Source organism: Nerophis ophidion, linkage group LG02, assembly GCF_033978795.1.
Source record: "Nerophis ophidion isolate RoL-2023_Sa linkage group LG02, RoL_Noph_v1.0, whole genome shotgun sequence".
NCBI classification, from domain to species: Eukaryota; Metazoa; Chordata; class Actinopteri; order Syngnathiformes; family Syngnathidae; genus Nerophis; species Nerophis ophidion.
In genome coordinates, this window is record NC_084612.1 from 25,757,075 (window position 1) to 25,771,461 (window position 14,387).

Below are 14,387 nucleotides of genomic sequence, written 5' to 3' on the forward strand. Positions count from 1 at the left end.
GACAGCGTCATACTACCCAATTTTCTCGATTTACACAAGAGTCCGGAAAGAATCAAGGCTGATTTTGACACAATCACGCCATCAATGAAGTGCTATAACTGCACAGTTCTTAACATCCTCTGAATTCTGTACAGACAATATGCAAGCCAAATTGTTTGTCACCTTAGGCTGAGCAGTGTGCATGAGCGATATTGCAAGACATACTTGGTCAACAGCTATACAAGTCACACTGAGGGTGGGCGTAAAAAAAACTTTAACACTGTTACAAATGTGTGGCAGACCATTAACCCACACCGAACAAGAATGACAAACACATTTCAGGAGAACAGCTGCACTGTAGTACAACATAAACTCAACAGAACAAATACCCACAATTCCATACAATATACACTCACCCACGCTACCACCACCCCCCTACAGCCCCACCCTCCCTACTTGCGTCAGTTGAGGTGGTGTATGTAGCCCGGGAGAGATGGGGCTGCAAGGTGTTCTGGGTATTTATTCTCTTGTGTTGAAGTTGTGTTAGGGTGTGGAAATTCTCCCAAAATGTGTTGGTCATTCTTGTTTGATGTCGGCTCGCAGTGTGGCGCATATTTGTAACAGTGTTAAAGTTCTTTATACGGCCACCCTCAGTGTGACCTATATGGATGTTGAACAAGTACGTTTTGCAGCCACACATGTTGTTCTGCACAAGTCTCATACAACATGATCCGGAGATGGCATGTTGATTGTATGACATAAAAGCGTGCGCGATGACATGTATAGGATCAGTAGTCCTCTATAAGGGGGTGAGCTAACCCCTGGAAGTACTTGAAGGAATGCCAAGGGACAAATGAGATTTGGTAAAAACATTTTAAAAAATAGCAGCAATTCATAAATCCGTTTAAAATATGTTCATTGAATAATACCTCAAAAAATGTGAATGTAAGATCATAAACTGTGAAAAAATAATACAACAATCAAACATTCAGTGTTGACAGCAAGACTTTTTATGGACATGTTCCACAAATAATGATGTTAAAGATTTCTTTTTTTGTGAAGAAATGTTTAGAATTAAGTTCATGAATCCAGATGGATCTCTATTACAATCCCCAAAGAGGGCACTTTAATTTGATGATTACTTCTATGTGTAGAAATCTTGATTTATAATTGAATCACTTGTTTATTTTTCAACAAGTTATTAAAGTTATTGGTACTGTTATACAATTTAATAAATCAGAAACTGATGACATAGTTCTGTATTTTACTTCTGTATCTCTTTTTTTCCAACCAAAAATGCTTTGCTCTGATTAGGGGGCACTTGAATTAAAAAAATGTTCACAGGGGGTACATCACTGAAAAAAGGTTGAGAACCACTGCTTTAAGCGATCCAGTAATCCACAAGCTAATATTAATCCACTCAAAAACGTGAACATTTTAAATAATCACTGGGTCTTGTTATTCAAATAATGCACACACTACACCAGGGGTCGGCAACCTTCCGCATACAAAGAGCCATTTAAGCCCATTTCCCCCAATATTGGGAAAAATTCGGGAGAATGGTTGCACCTGTAGATTGTCGGGAGGTGCACTGAAATTCAAGAGTCTCCTGGAAAAATGGTGAGGGTTGGCAAGTATGTTGCTAGGGCGGGAAAGCCATTCATAGAAGGCGAATTCATTAAAAAGTCCATGTTAGATTTTTAAAGAAATCTTTTCTTGCGGCCCAGCCTCACCCAGTTTCTGCATCCCGTGGCCCCCAGGTAAATTGAGTTTTGAGACCCCTGTTGTAAAGTGATAGAACAAATTAGACATGTTCAAGTCACTAGCAACAACTTGTTTGTGGCATGTATTGCCATGTACCGTTGTTTGGTTGGTGTCTTCTTATTAAATCCAAACAAAGGAATTATTTGTTAGTTTAGCTACCATTGTGATCTCCTGCTACCTCTTGCATGCATTGATGTATCAGCACGGTAAAGTTTTTTTTTGTAACGGGTTCAGCCAGTGCGGCTGTATCAGATGTATGTTGGAAAAGCTCACTCTATGGCAACTTTAAAGGGGAACATTATCACAATTTCAAAAGGGTTAAAAACAATAAAAATCTGTTCCTAGGGCTTGTTTTTGAAGTTTTTTTCAAAATTTTACTGGTCCCGGAATATTCCTAAAAAAAGCTTTAAAGGGCCTTTTTTTCGCTCTCTGCGAAGACACTATCCATTTTCCTGTGATGTCACACAGTGCTGCCAATGTAAACAAACAATGGCGAATAGCACAGCAAGATATAGCGACATTAGCTCGGATTTAGACTCGGATTTCAGCGGCTTAAGCGATTCAACAGATTATACATGTTTTGAAACATGTTTAAAAAGCTCCTCGGTGGCAAGGCCCCAGGGGTGGATGAGATCCGCCCGGAGTTCCTTAAGGCTCTGGATGCTGTGGGGCTGTCTTGGTTGACAAGACTTTGCAGCATCGCGTGGACATCGGGGGCGGTACCTCTGGATTGGCAGACCGGGGTGGTGGTTCCTCTCTTTAAGAAGGGGGACCGGAGGGTGTGTTCCAACTATCGTGGGATCACACTCCTCAGCCTTCCCGGTAAGGTTTATTCAGGTGTACTGGAGAGGAGGCTACGTCGGATAGTCGAACCTCGGATTCAGGAGGAACAGTGTGGTTTTCGTCCTGGTCGTGGAACTGTGGACCAGCTCTATACTCTCGGCAGGGTTCTTGAGGGTGCATGGGAGTTTGCCCAACCAGTCTATATGTGCTTTGTGGACTTGGAGAAGGCATTCGACCGTGTCCCTCGGGAAGTCCTGTGGGGAGTGCTCAGAGAGTATGGGGTATCGGACTGTCTTATTGTGGCGGTCCGTTCCCTGTACGATCAGTGCCAGAGCTTGGTTCGCATTGCCGGCAGTAAGTCGAACACATTTCCAGTGAGGGTTGGACTCCGCCAAGGCTGTCCTTTGTCACCGATTCTGTTCATAACTTTTATGGACAGAATTTCTAGGCGCAGTCAAGGCGTTGAGGGGTTCCGGTTTGGTAACCGCAGGATTAGGTCTCTGCTTTTTGCAGATGATGTGGTCCTGATGGCTTCATCTGACCGGGATCTTCAGCTCTCGCTGGATCGGTTCGCAGCCGAGTGTGAAGCGACCGGAATGAGAATCAGCACCTCCAAGTCCGAGTCCATGGTTCTCGCCCGGAAAAGGGTGGAGTGCCATCTCCGGGTTGGGGAGGAGACCCTGCCCCAAGTGGAGGAGTTCAAGTACCTAGGAGTCTTGTTCACGAGTGAGGGAAGAGTGGATCATGAGATCGACAGGCGGATCGGTGCGGCGTCTTCAGTAATGCGGACGTTGTACCGATCCGTTGTGGTGAAGAAGGAGCTGAGCCGGAAGGCAAAGCTCTCAATTTACCGGTCGATCTACGTTCCCATCCTCACCTATGGTCATGAGCTTTGGGTCATGACCGAAAGGATAAGATCACGGGTACAAGCGGCCGAAATGAGTTTCCTCCGCCGTGTGGCGGGGCTCTCCCTTAGAGATAGGGTGAGAAGCTCTGCCATCCGGGAGGGACTCAAAGTAAAGCCGCTGCTCCTCCACATCGAGAGGAGCCAGATGAGGTGGTTCGGGCATCTGGTCAGGATGCCACCCGAACGCCTCCCTAGGGAGGTGTTTAGGGCACGTCCAACCGGTAGGAGGCCACGGGGAAGACCCAGGACACGTTGGGAAGACTATGTCTCCCGGCTGGCCTGGGAACGCCTCGGGATCCCCCGGGAAGAGCTAGACGAAGTGGCTGGGGAGAGGGAAGTCTGGGTTTCCCTGCTTAGGCTGTTGCCCCCGCGACCCGACCTCGGATAAGCGGAAGATGATGGATGGATGATGGATGGATGAAACGAATGGTTGGAGTATGAAAGTATTGAAGAAGATACTGAAGCTATTGAGCGAATGGCTATTGACACTATTTATAGCCATAGCATGGCCGAATAGCTGCGTTAGCATCGCCGGTAAAATGTGCGGAACAAACGATCAGGACTTTCGCATCTTGTGACACTGGAGCAACTTAAATCCGTCGATTGGTAAGTGTTTTTTTCGCATTAAATGTGGGTGGAAGGAAACGTAATATAGTTGCAAATGCATCTGCAGGTTATCCATACATCTCTGTCTCATATCTGCTTTAGCACCGCCGGTAAATAGCATGTTAGCATCGATTAGCTGGCAGTCATGCCGCGACCAAATATGTCTGATTAGCACATAAGTCAACAACATCAACAAAACCCACCTTTGTGATTTCGTTGATTTTATCGTTGCAAATGCATCTGCAGGTTATCCATACATCTCTGTGCCATGTTTGTCATCGCCGGTAAAATGTGCAGACACTCCGGCACATTCAATGGGGGTCTGGCGGCAGATTTCTTGCCACTTTCGCATCTTCGGGCCAGTGGTGCAACTTGAATCCCCAATTAGGGGGTGCACTCATCTACATATGTAATACAAATAGTAATGCAATGGTAATAATATCTAATCCTGTCTCACTTTTTTATTCCTTCTGGCCTATTTTCTCTTCATCCCTAATTGGTTTTGTCTACCTCAGAGTCTTTTCCTCACCTTGACCGTTACCTTTTGCTTCACTAAGAGCCGCTATTGCATCACAATGAAGTGTCCTCAGGCTGTGCACGACCTGCAGCCTCAAACTGAAGCAGTGTTTGATTGTTCGTTCCTCCACCAAAAGTACACAAAACATAAGCCCCAATTTATTCATACTTGGACCAAGTTGTGAATTTAAAGGACTTTTTTTTATAAACATTCAAAAAATTAATTTATAAAAATCACAAGCACTTGGAAAAAAAAAAAAGCCTTGAATTTAAATACTGTCAGTGACCACCTCATCCCCTTAAAATGTCCCTTCCTGGAATCCTCCAAATGACTTCCTCAGACGTAAACTCAAATGAGGGATTACCTTCAGTGCGACAGGCTGCCTAAAACCCAGCATTCTGGCCGCCACAAGGCTGTATAGTCACCAACGTGTGACTAATGACTTGGCTGAGACACATGAGTCCTTGTATTGTCTCATACGAGCTTCACTCAGCACAGTCAGGGCTTTGAATTTGTTGGGGCAAGCAGGCGCCATGTTTGCTCAGAGGATGGTGTGGTCAGCTGAGTGTGAAAAACTGCTCAGATGCATGACTTTGTACAAATAACAAGTCAATTAGCCTGAATTATAGATTAATTTGGGGCTGCGCAAAAGCCACCATTTAAATTGTTGTTTTGGCAATGCTAAAGAATATGATGACCTTGTGTTAATAAAATGTCATTCAGTAGTACAAAGACTTTATCTGGTATCAAACTGTTAAAACGTTTATTGCAGAGTCCTCAATTTGCATTTCTTTGCTAGTTAAGACACTTCCTTCTGGTTGATAAATAATTATGAACATAAGGGGTAGTACCGTATTTTTCGGACTATAAATTGGGTGCGACTTAGATTCAGGAGCGACTTATGTGTGAAATTATTAACACATTACCGTAAAATATCAAAAAATATTATTTCGCTCATTCACGTAAGAGACTAGACGTATAAGATTTCATGGGATTTAGCGATTAGGAGTGACAGATTGTTTGGTAAACGTATAGCATGTTCTATATGTTATAGTTATTTGAATGACTCTTATCATAATATGTTACATTAACATACCAGGCACCTTCTCAGTTGGTTATTTATGCGTCATATAACGTACACTTATTCAGCCTGTTGTTCACTATTCTTTATTTATTTTAAATTGCCTTTCAAATGTCTATTCTTGGTGTTGGGTTTTATCAAATACATTTTCCCCAAAAATGCGATTTATACTCCAGTGCGACGTATATATGTTTTTTTCCTTCTTTATTATGCATTTTCGGCAGGTGCGACGTATACCCCGGAGCGACTTATACTCCGAAAAATACGGTACAATTTCATTTTTGGGGGATGTTCATCATTACATTATTGATTTGATAAGAAATGTGTTGGGATGTCGCATGGCTGCAGTTGTGTGACCTCAAGTATGCAAAAATCCAGGAGAGCAGAAAGCAGGTAAGATGATTTTAATTTCATCAAAGTAAAATATATAAACAGAAAGCAGTCTTGCATGGAGATGTTCCCAACATAGGTTTAACTTCGAGCACTGAGGAGTGCTCGAGTGAAACATAAATAGACCTGTTGATTGACCGCAGCTGAGGACCGCTGCCAATCAACGGCGAGTGTGACAAAAACAGTGCTCAGCGGAGTAAACAGGAAGTATGACAAAATAAGAGCACTGAACAGGAAACAAAGTACAAAACACGAAAAACTATCAGAAAGTAAGTGACAGATCGTTACAGGACCTCCCCCTCAAGGAACAGATACCAGATGTTCCCTGGAAAAGAAAAATGGAAAAAAATGTCCACAAAGTAAGGGAGGATGGAAGGAGGATTTGGTGGAAGGTCGCCAAACCTTGTGTCCCCGCAGCCAGCGAGGGAAAGTCAGGTGGCGACGGCGCGTAGAGCGCCGCTGGAACTGGCGGGGCGGGCGGCCACGGAACAGCCACATCATTGGCCGAAAAAGAGACGAGTGCATCCCGCGAGGAGGACGCCCAGGGCACGGCCACATCCGCGGCTGACGTGGAGGCGGGCGCGCTGAAGCAGGCCCGGAGACAGCAGACAAAGCGGCGGGGGCTGCAGCCAAAACAGATACCTCTGCAGGAGGCGGCTGAGGAGCCGATGTTGGTGCCGGCGTGGAAGCGGCAGACGTCATCAACGGCGTGGAAGCGGAAGACGTCATCGGCGGTGTCGAAGCGGCAGACGTCATCGGCGGTGTCGAAGCGGCAGACGTCATCGGCGGTGTCGAAGCGGCAGACGTCATCGGCGGTGTCGAAGCGGCAGACGTCATCGGCGGCGTGAAAGCGGCAGACGTCATCGGCGGCGTGAAAGCGGCAGACGTCATCGGCGGCGTGAAAGCGGCAGACGTCATCGGCGGCGTGAAAGCGGCAGACGTCATCGGCGGCGTGAAAGCGGCAGACGTCATCGGCGGCGTGAAAGCGGCAGACGTCATCGGCGGCGTGAAAGCGGCAGACGTCATCGGCGGCGTGAAAGCGGCAGACGTCATCGGCGGCGTGAAAGCGGCAGACGTCATCGGCGGCGTGAAAGCGGCAGACGTCATCAACGGCGTGATTGTTGCAGACGTCATCGGCGGCGTGAAAGCGGCAGACGTCATCGGCGGCGTGAAAGCGGCAGACGTCATCGGCGGCGTGAAAGCGGCAGACGTCATCAACGGCGTGATTGTTGCAGATGTCATCGGCGGCGTGAAAGCGGCAGATGACGCCGGGCGAGGAGCAGCAAATGCTGGCCGAGGAATAGCGGATGCCGGCGGTGACGAAGCCCGGCGTGGTGCTGCTCTTGGCGGCGTTGGAACCGTGCGTAGTGCCGGCGTTGGAGCTCGGCGTGGAGCCGGCGTTGGGGCTCGGCGTGGAGCCGGCGTTGGGGCTCGGCGTGGAGCCGGCGTTGGGGCTCGGCGTGGAGCCGGCGTTGGGGCTCGGCGTGGAGCCGGCGTTGGGGCTCGGCGTGGAGCCGGCGTTGGGGCTCGGCGTGGAGCCGGCGTTGGGGCTCGGCGTGGAGCCGGCGTTGGGGCTAGGCGTGGAGCCGGCGTTGGAGCTGTGCGAAAGCCCGCTAGGGACGTAGATGTCTCCGTGGAAGGAGACGCTGGCGGGGGTGACAGCGGTGTGTGCCTGGCTGCACCGCAGTGTATAGTGGGCCCCCCTCCACTAGGTGGCTGCCAGACACCGTTCACACATGCGGGAAAACGTGCCTGCTCGTCGGAGTCCCCCGGTGCGAAAACCAGGGACGGGCGGGAGGGGACCAGGAGGAGGGACGAAGACACGTCCCGTGCCAAGTCCCAGCAGGAGGACAAAAGCGACCTCACTGTGGGCTCCACTGGAGCTCTCGGCGAACCAAAAAAGAGAGCGGGAGCTGGCAAAAAGAGCAGCCGGGGAGCAGCCGCTGGGAGCTGCGTAGGAGCAGGGAGAAGCAGCTCAGCAGACGACGGGAAGGATGGCGGCGGCGGACGTGCCGGTCGGAGAGCCGCAGTCGGCGACGGAGCCGCAGGAGCCGCGAGACGTGAAGGAGGAGGCGGGCGCGCCGGTCGGTGAGCCGTAGCCGGCAGCGTTGCCGAGAGGAAGGATGGCGGCGGAGGACGCGCCGGTCGGAGAGCCGTAGCCGGTAGCGTTGCCGCGGGAGCCGCGAGGCATGCAGGAAGTGGCGGACGTGCTGGTCGGAGAGCCGTAGCCAGCCGTTGAGCCGAGAGGAAAGATGGCGGCGGGGGACGCGCCGGTCGGAGAGCCGAAGCCGGTGGCGTTGCCGCGGGGAGAGGGTCCGCGTCTGTAGGCTGGGACCGCACAAACCTGGCCTTCAAGTCCTCCAGGAATTGTGCGGTCCAGAACGTCGGCTGAGGATTGCCGACAGGGATTCTCGCGAGGTCACAATTTTCTGGCTCGAAGTTACTGTTGGGATGTCGCATGGCTGCAGTTGTGTGACCTCAAGTATGCAAAAATCCAGGAGAGCAGAAAGCAGGTAAGATGATTTTAATTTCATCAAAGTAAAATATATAAACAGAAAGCAGTCTTGCATGGAGATGTTCCCAACATAGGTTTAACTTCGAGCACTGAGGAGTGCTCGAGTGAAACATAAATAGACCTGTTGATTGACCGCAGCTGAGGACCGCTGCCAATCAACGGCGAGTGTGACAAAAACAGTGCTCAGCGGAGTAAACAGGAAGTATGACAAAATAAGAGCACTGAACAGGAAACAAAGTACAAAACACGAAAAACTATCAGAAAGTAAGTGACAGATCGTTACAAAATGGTTAACATAAGCCTTTGTTGTGGAGAATGACAATACTAAAACTAAAAACAGATACTTGGCGCAGTCTTTGGAGTGATTTGCATAGCATTCACACACACATTAGTCAATGGATAAAAGGATTCTGAGAAAAAAAAACAAAAAAACATATGCATACAGTAAGATCTAGATTGGGTTACTTCCGGGACATATTAGAAGACGTACCTCAGAATAACGAAACTAAAATACCATCTACTAGTTTGAATATGTAGGTTCTTGTTATACTTGTGCACACCAGGGTTCGGATGATCAATCAAAATGACTGCTATTAAAAGGTAATTAAAACAACTCATGTGTAGTGCAGTATGAATCTTAATTTCAATGCTTGTCATCCTATTGAGTCTGATAAAGCTGTCTCTTCCTTATCACCTTATTTCATCTCATTCGTCATCTCTCCATCTCCGGTCTCTCCTGTTGGTCTCCTCTACCTCCTGCCTCTTTTTCAACTTATCTTCCTCATCATTCTGCCTTTTTTGTTCTTCCTGTCCTAGTTCTCAGGGTCTCGTGGTGAAGCTTTGTCTAAATACCATACCAGCGTTTAATTGGAACAGCCTACACAAACTATTTAATTTGTGTATGTCTTATATATAGACAGTCTGTGTTTTGTACACACTCACTCACACACAATCAAGCTTTTGGACACACATTACACACTCAACAAGTTAACACGCCCCAGTTGTATAAGCACACACAACGTTCTGTGTTAGAATAGATGGATTTTTTCCAGGTTGGTACTTCAGCGGCTGTGTTGCTGCCCTCTTGGCATGTTGGGTCCAGCACCAGATTGATTTTTGGCCCAGTTAGACCATGAGCTCCCTGTAGCTACTGTCCCTGTCATCCAATGACTGTCGACAACCAGGATGGGTGTCTTTCACATTTTAACCGATACGGTACCAATTCCTGGTACATGGGAATTGTTACCAGTATTAAATGTTCAGTACTTTCATGTGTTTTCATGTGGGAATAAATATAAATTTGTTTTTAAAATAAAATATTTTTAATATATATTCTACACAAAATGGAAATAAAAACTGCTCAAGTGGTGAATCTGTGTTCCATCGGAACTTTGTGATTCACTTACTGCAAACTGCATTGAAATTTCAGTAACCATTGAAGCTTCATGATAAAATGACATCGGTTTTAGAGTGTATGAAGTGTTTTAAGAGCGTATGAAGTGTGTATGGCTGCTTATGAAATCTGCATGAAGTGTGTAGAGGGCTTATAAAGATGATTAATGCATGTACATGTTATATAAATCATGAAAGAAATATTGTCTTTACCTCTGTATCGTTTTTTTGCACTTCTGGGTCTCATTTGCAAGTTTGTAGTCATTTCAGTTGGTTGCGGGTGTATCAGTGGAGGCGGGAAAAAAGTTTTTGCCATTAAGTTGAATGTGCAATTCTTGTCTTTTGTTGAGCCTGTAAGTAGTACTTATTGCACAGCAGCTGTTGGGTTGTAATGTGTATCTTAGATGTTGTTTTTTATTACCAGGTGTGAAGGTGTTAAAATCGGCTATGCTAATTAGTAGCATGTATACGGCACATCCAATTAAAATATAAATTGAGCTAGCACAATTTTTAAAAATAGCACCTTTTTTTTTTGAGCAAAGGCAAGCTTACTTTGTTGGCATGGAAAATTGCAACCCCCCCAGTGGCAGTCTGCTCTGAATTGGCCTGTTTGCCCACCTGTGACATCAGGTGCAATATGGGACCCTTTGTTTTTATGTGAATCCCTATGCTGTCTATAAAAGTACAGAATTCGGTCCTGATCCCGAGCAACAAAACACACACTTCAATTAAAATAATTTCCTAATACACACAACTAAATATTATACTAATTGGCATAACCAACTCATTACCCCAATAGAAACCAAATCAATTACTTGTTTTGAAATGGGAAAGTTTTGAAATGCACAGACTTGTATTTTGGGACAACAACTTCCATTTCACATGCTAATGGACAATAGCACACATTCCTTCATGTTATTCTGCCACAAATACCACAATACATTGTTTCCATATAATAAGCTCTAGCTCAAAAATGTACTTTTAGAAATTTATGTCATTTAAGTTGATATTTTTTGTATTCATTGAAATTACATAACTGTGTCATAACCACATTACAGTATATTAGGGTTTTAGATCTTCATCTGTTAATTTTTCTGAATATATTTCAATATGCTGATACAATAACTTAAATAAACGTTTTCTATTTTTGTGTTTCAGTTCTGCCTAGCCATACCTGTGGCACCCCCGGACTCATCCCCAACGGAGTCATCCATGGTGCTCGCTACAACATTGGGGACAAAATCCGCTACAGTTGCGAGTCAGGCTTCGTCCTGGAAGGACATAATATCCTGACATGTATTGTATCAGCAGGCAGTGGGGCACAGTGGGACTTTCCTTCACCTTTTTGTCGAGGTAAGAGCCTTTCTTGGTTTCTTTGTCACCCTTGACTGATATTACCACTTGCACCGTGTCCCATAGCAGTTTTTTACCTGCTGGTAATTCATGAGTAAAATAGATCTCCAGAAAGTAATAAGCCAGAAGCGGTATGAAAACTAATTGCCTGGGTCATGAGAACAGAAAGACCTGATCATGAGGTCACGGACTTGAGGGAGACGAGAGCCCCCCTGTGTATCGATTACCTTAAATCATCGTTAGGTCGAGTTTAAACCATGTAACAAGCCATTCTATGAAACAGATGGAGCCCCAAATCCTTCCACAAAGCCCCCTGTAATGGTTCATTAGTTTGCACACAAAAAGAAACCGGTGCAGGTTTGAGTTTTAAAATCATTGTTGAATGATTCACTCTCTGTAAAGCTCTCATTGGATAGTTTCCTTTGGGACTTTAACTGTGATTCTGAATCAGTTTTCCTAAATGCCTTAATGTACTCTGTAGTATATTATAGAGCTGAAACGATTCCTCGAGTAACTCGAGTAATTTGATTACAAAATATATATGAGGAATTTTAGCTGCCTCGAGGTGCCATTAAGTTTTTTTGGGTTTGTTTTTTTACAGCATTTTACCTTGTTTAGTAAACAGTAGTCAAAGCTCATTTCGCACGGACTGTTTAGGTGTTGCACAGCGTGTTCACGTCACAGGTCATACGCCTCCTGCACTGCACAACAACGCTCGTTTAAATACGGTTGAGTTTAGAAAACGTTTTTAATTTGCAATGGCAGACACCGCAGAAAGCCGTGGACAAAAGCCATAGCACAATGAAAGAATCAAGAAGCGACAAAAGCTGTGGGAACACTTCACACTAAAATCAAAGGAAAGAGAGTAGTATGCAAACATTGCAAAGTAGAGCTTGCGTACCGCAATAGCACAAGTTTGATGCTGTAGCACCTGTCGAGAAAGCCTCCGATTGAAGGACGTCCACAGGCAAGGTAAGTCATCTATCAACAAATGTAAATGCAAAAGTTGTGTTAGTATAATAAAAGCTATTCATTATGATAACCGGGATGTGTGCTTTCACTCCCGCAAAGTCATCAAATGCCGTCAAGAGGTGTAGAAAAATAACAACGCTATCCGAGCTGTCGTGTTCAATTAGCCTTTCATTAGTAATAGGAATCAGAATCAGCCTTATTGTCATTACGCAGGGTAACGAGATTGTGGCCGTTCCATACAGTGCGATGTGTGCATGCAAGAAAACAATGTGTACATATATAAAAAAATAAAAAAATATAGAAGTGCAAAGAAAGGTGTGGAAGAGAACAGTGTACACTCTATACTCTCTGTACAATGTACACTCTGTGCAAATGTACATCCAATACACTCTGTACAAATGTACACTATACAGTGGGTGAAATTAATATATACATAAATATCTACATGAAAAAAGCAGGGTGGTTGGTGGAATGGGTTATTGCACCGAAGAGAAGGCAGTTATGAGGGTCAATGGGGCGGTCCGTTCAGGGTAGTTATGGCCCTGGGGAAGAAGCTGTTCCTTAGCCTGTTTGTCTTGGTTTTAATGCACCTGTAGCGCTTCCCTGAGGGCAGCAGGTGGAACAGGTCAGAGCGAGGGTGGGTGCTGTCTTTGATGATGGCACTGGTTCTGTTGAGGCAGCGGGAGGTGTAGATGTCCATCAGACAGGGGAGAGGGCGGCCGATGATCTTCTAAGCTGTCTTGACCACTCTTTGCAGCCTCTCCTTGTCTGCTGCAGTGCAGCTGCCGTCCCATACTGTAGTACAGTAGGTCAGCAGGCTCTCGATGGACGGGCGGTAGAATGTCAGCAGCAGGTCAGGCTTCAGGTTGTACTTCCCGAGGACTCTCAGGAAGTGTACCCGCTGCTGAGCCTTCTTGATGATTGATGTGGTGTTGACTGTCCAGGAAAAGTCGTTAGAGATGTGGACTCCAAGGTACCTGAAGGTGTGGACCCTCTCCACACGCTCGCCGTTGATGTAGAGGGCGGCAGAGTTGGTGCTGCTCCTCCTGAAGTCGACGATGATCTCTCTGGTCTTGCTGGTGTTGAGAGCGAGGTTGTTCTCCGAAAACCAGGCTGTCAGCTTCCGGACCTCCTCCCTGTAGGCAGCCTCGTCACACCTGGAGATGAGCCCGACCACTGTGGTATCGCCAGCGAATTTGACGATAAGGTGTCACTGTGGGCTGGACTGCAGTCATGTGTGTAGAGGCAGTTGAGGAGGGGGCTCAGCACACAGCCCTGTGGGGAGCCGATGCTCAGCGTGTGGATGGATGTGAGGTGGGGGCCAAGTCTCGCATTCTGGGGTCAGTCTGTTAGGAAGTCCCTTATCCAAGCGCTTGTGAGAGGGGGGAAGCCAAGAGTGTCCAGTTTATTGCAGAGTCTGTCCGGGATTATTGTATTGAAGGCAAAACTATAATCCACAGAGAGCATCCGGACGTAGCTCTGCTGCTGGTCCAGGTGGTTCAGAGCAGAGTGAAGAGCAACAGTGATGGCGTCCTCTGTGGATCTGTTCGCCCGGTATGCGAACTGGTGGGGGTCGAAGTCTGGAGGGATATGGTCCTTGATGTGCTGGAGAACCAGTCTCTCGAAGCACTTCATGATTACCGGAGTTAGGGCCACTGGTCGGTAATCATTCAAACTGGTGATGGGAGACTTTTTCGGCACCGGGATTATTGTAGATGACTTCAGGCAGGATGGGATAACTGCCTGAGCCAAGGAGAGGTTGAAGATCCTAGTGAGGGGGGGAGCGAGCTGGTGGGCGCACGCCCTGAGCACCTTTCCAGGTACTCCGCCTGGTCCGGCATCCTTCCTGGGGTTAACAGCCAGGAACACTCGTCTGACACTGTGCTCCTGTGCAGTTAGTGGAGTGGTGCCGGAGCCCGGTGGGGGCGGGGGCAGGGCTGGAGCAGATGAGTGTCACTGGGGGGTTTCGAAACGGGCAAAGATACAGTTAAGCTCCTCTGCCAGTGTCGCACTCTGATCCGCAGTTGTCACATCGCAGCCTCTGAAGTTTGTGATGTCATAAATGCCCCGCCACACCTCATGGAGTTATTGCTGGACAGATAGGACTCTATGCACCTCCTGTGGTCCG

General features: G+C 46.8%; 2 protein-coding genes across 2 annotated transcripts in view; one reads left to right on the forward strand and one right to left on the reverse strand.

Annotated features, from left to right (window-relative positions):
* The window catches only part of LOC133538691 (CUB and sushi domain-containing protein 1-like), a 1,135,806-nt gene that overhangs the window by 602,173 nt on the left and 519,246 nt on the right, over positions 1-14,387 (forward strand). Inside the window, exon 4 of the mRNA XM_061880405.1 lies at positions 11,093-11,287. Coding sequence (XP_061736389.1) covers positions 11,093-11,287 — 195 coding nt within the window. The remainder of the gene's footprint in view (positions 1-11,092; positions 11,288-14,387) is intronic.
* Positions 5,972-6,853, reverse strand: LOC133569866 (sterile alpha motif domain-containing protein 1-like). The gene is made up of 2 exons (XM_061922470.1): positions 6,430-6,853; positions 5,972-6,352 (listed from the first exon to the last, which is right to left on the reverse strand). The coding sequence occupies exons 1-2, from the start codon at positions 6,835-6,837 to the stop codon at positions 6,290-6,292; spliced, it is 471 nt and encodes a 156-aa protein (XP_061778454.1). The 5' UTR covers positions 6,838-6,853; the 3' UTR covers positions 5,972-6,289.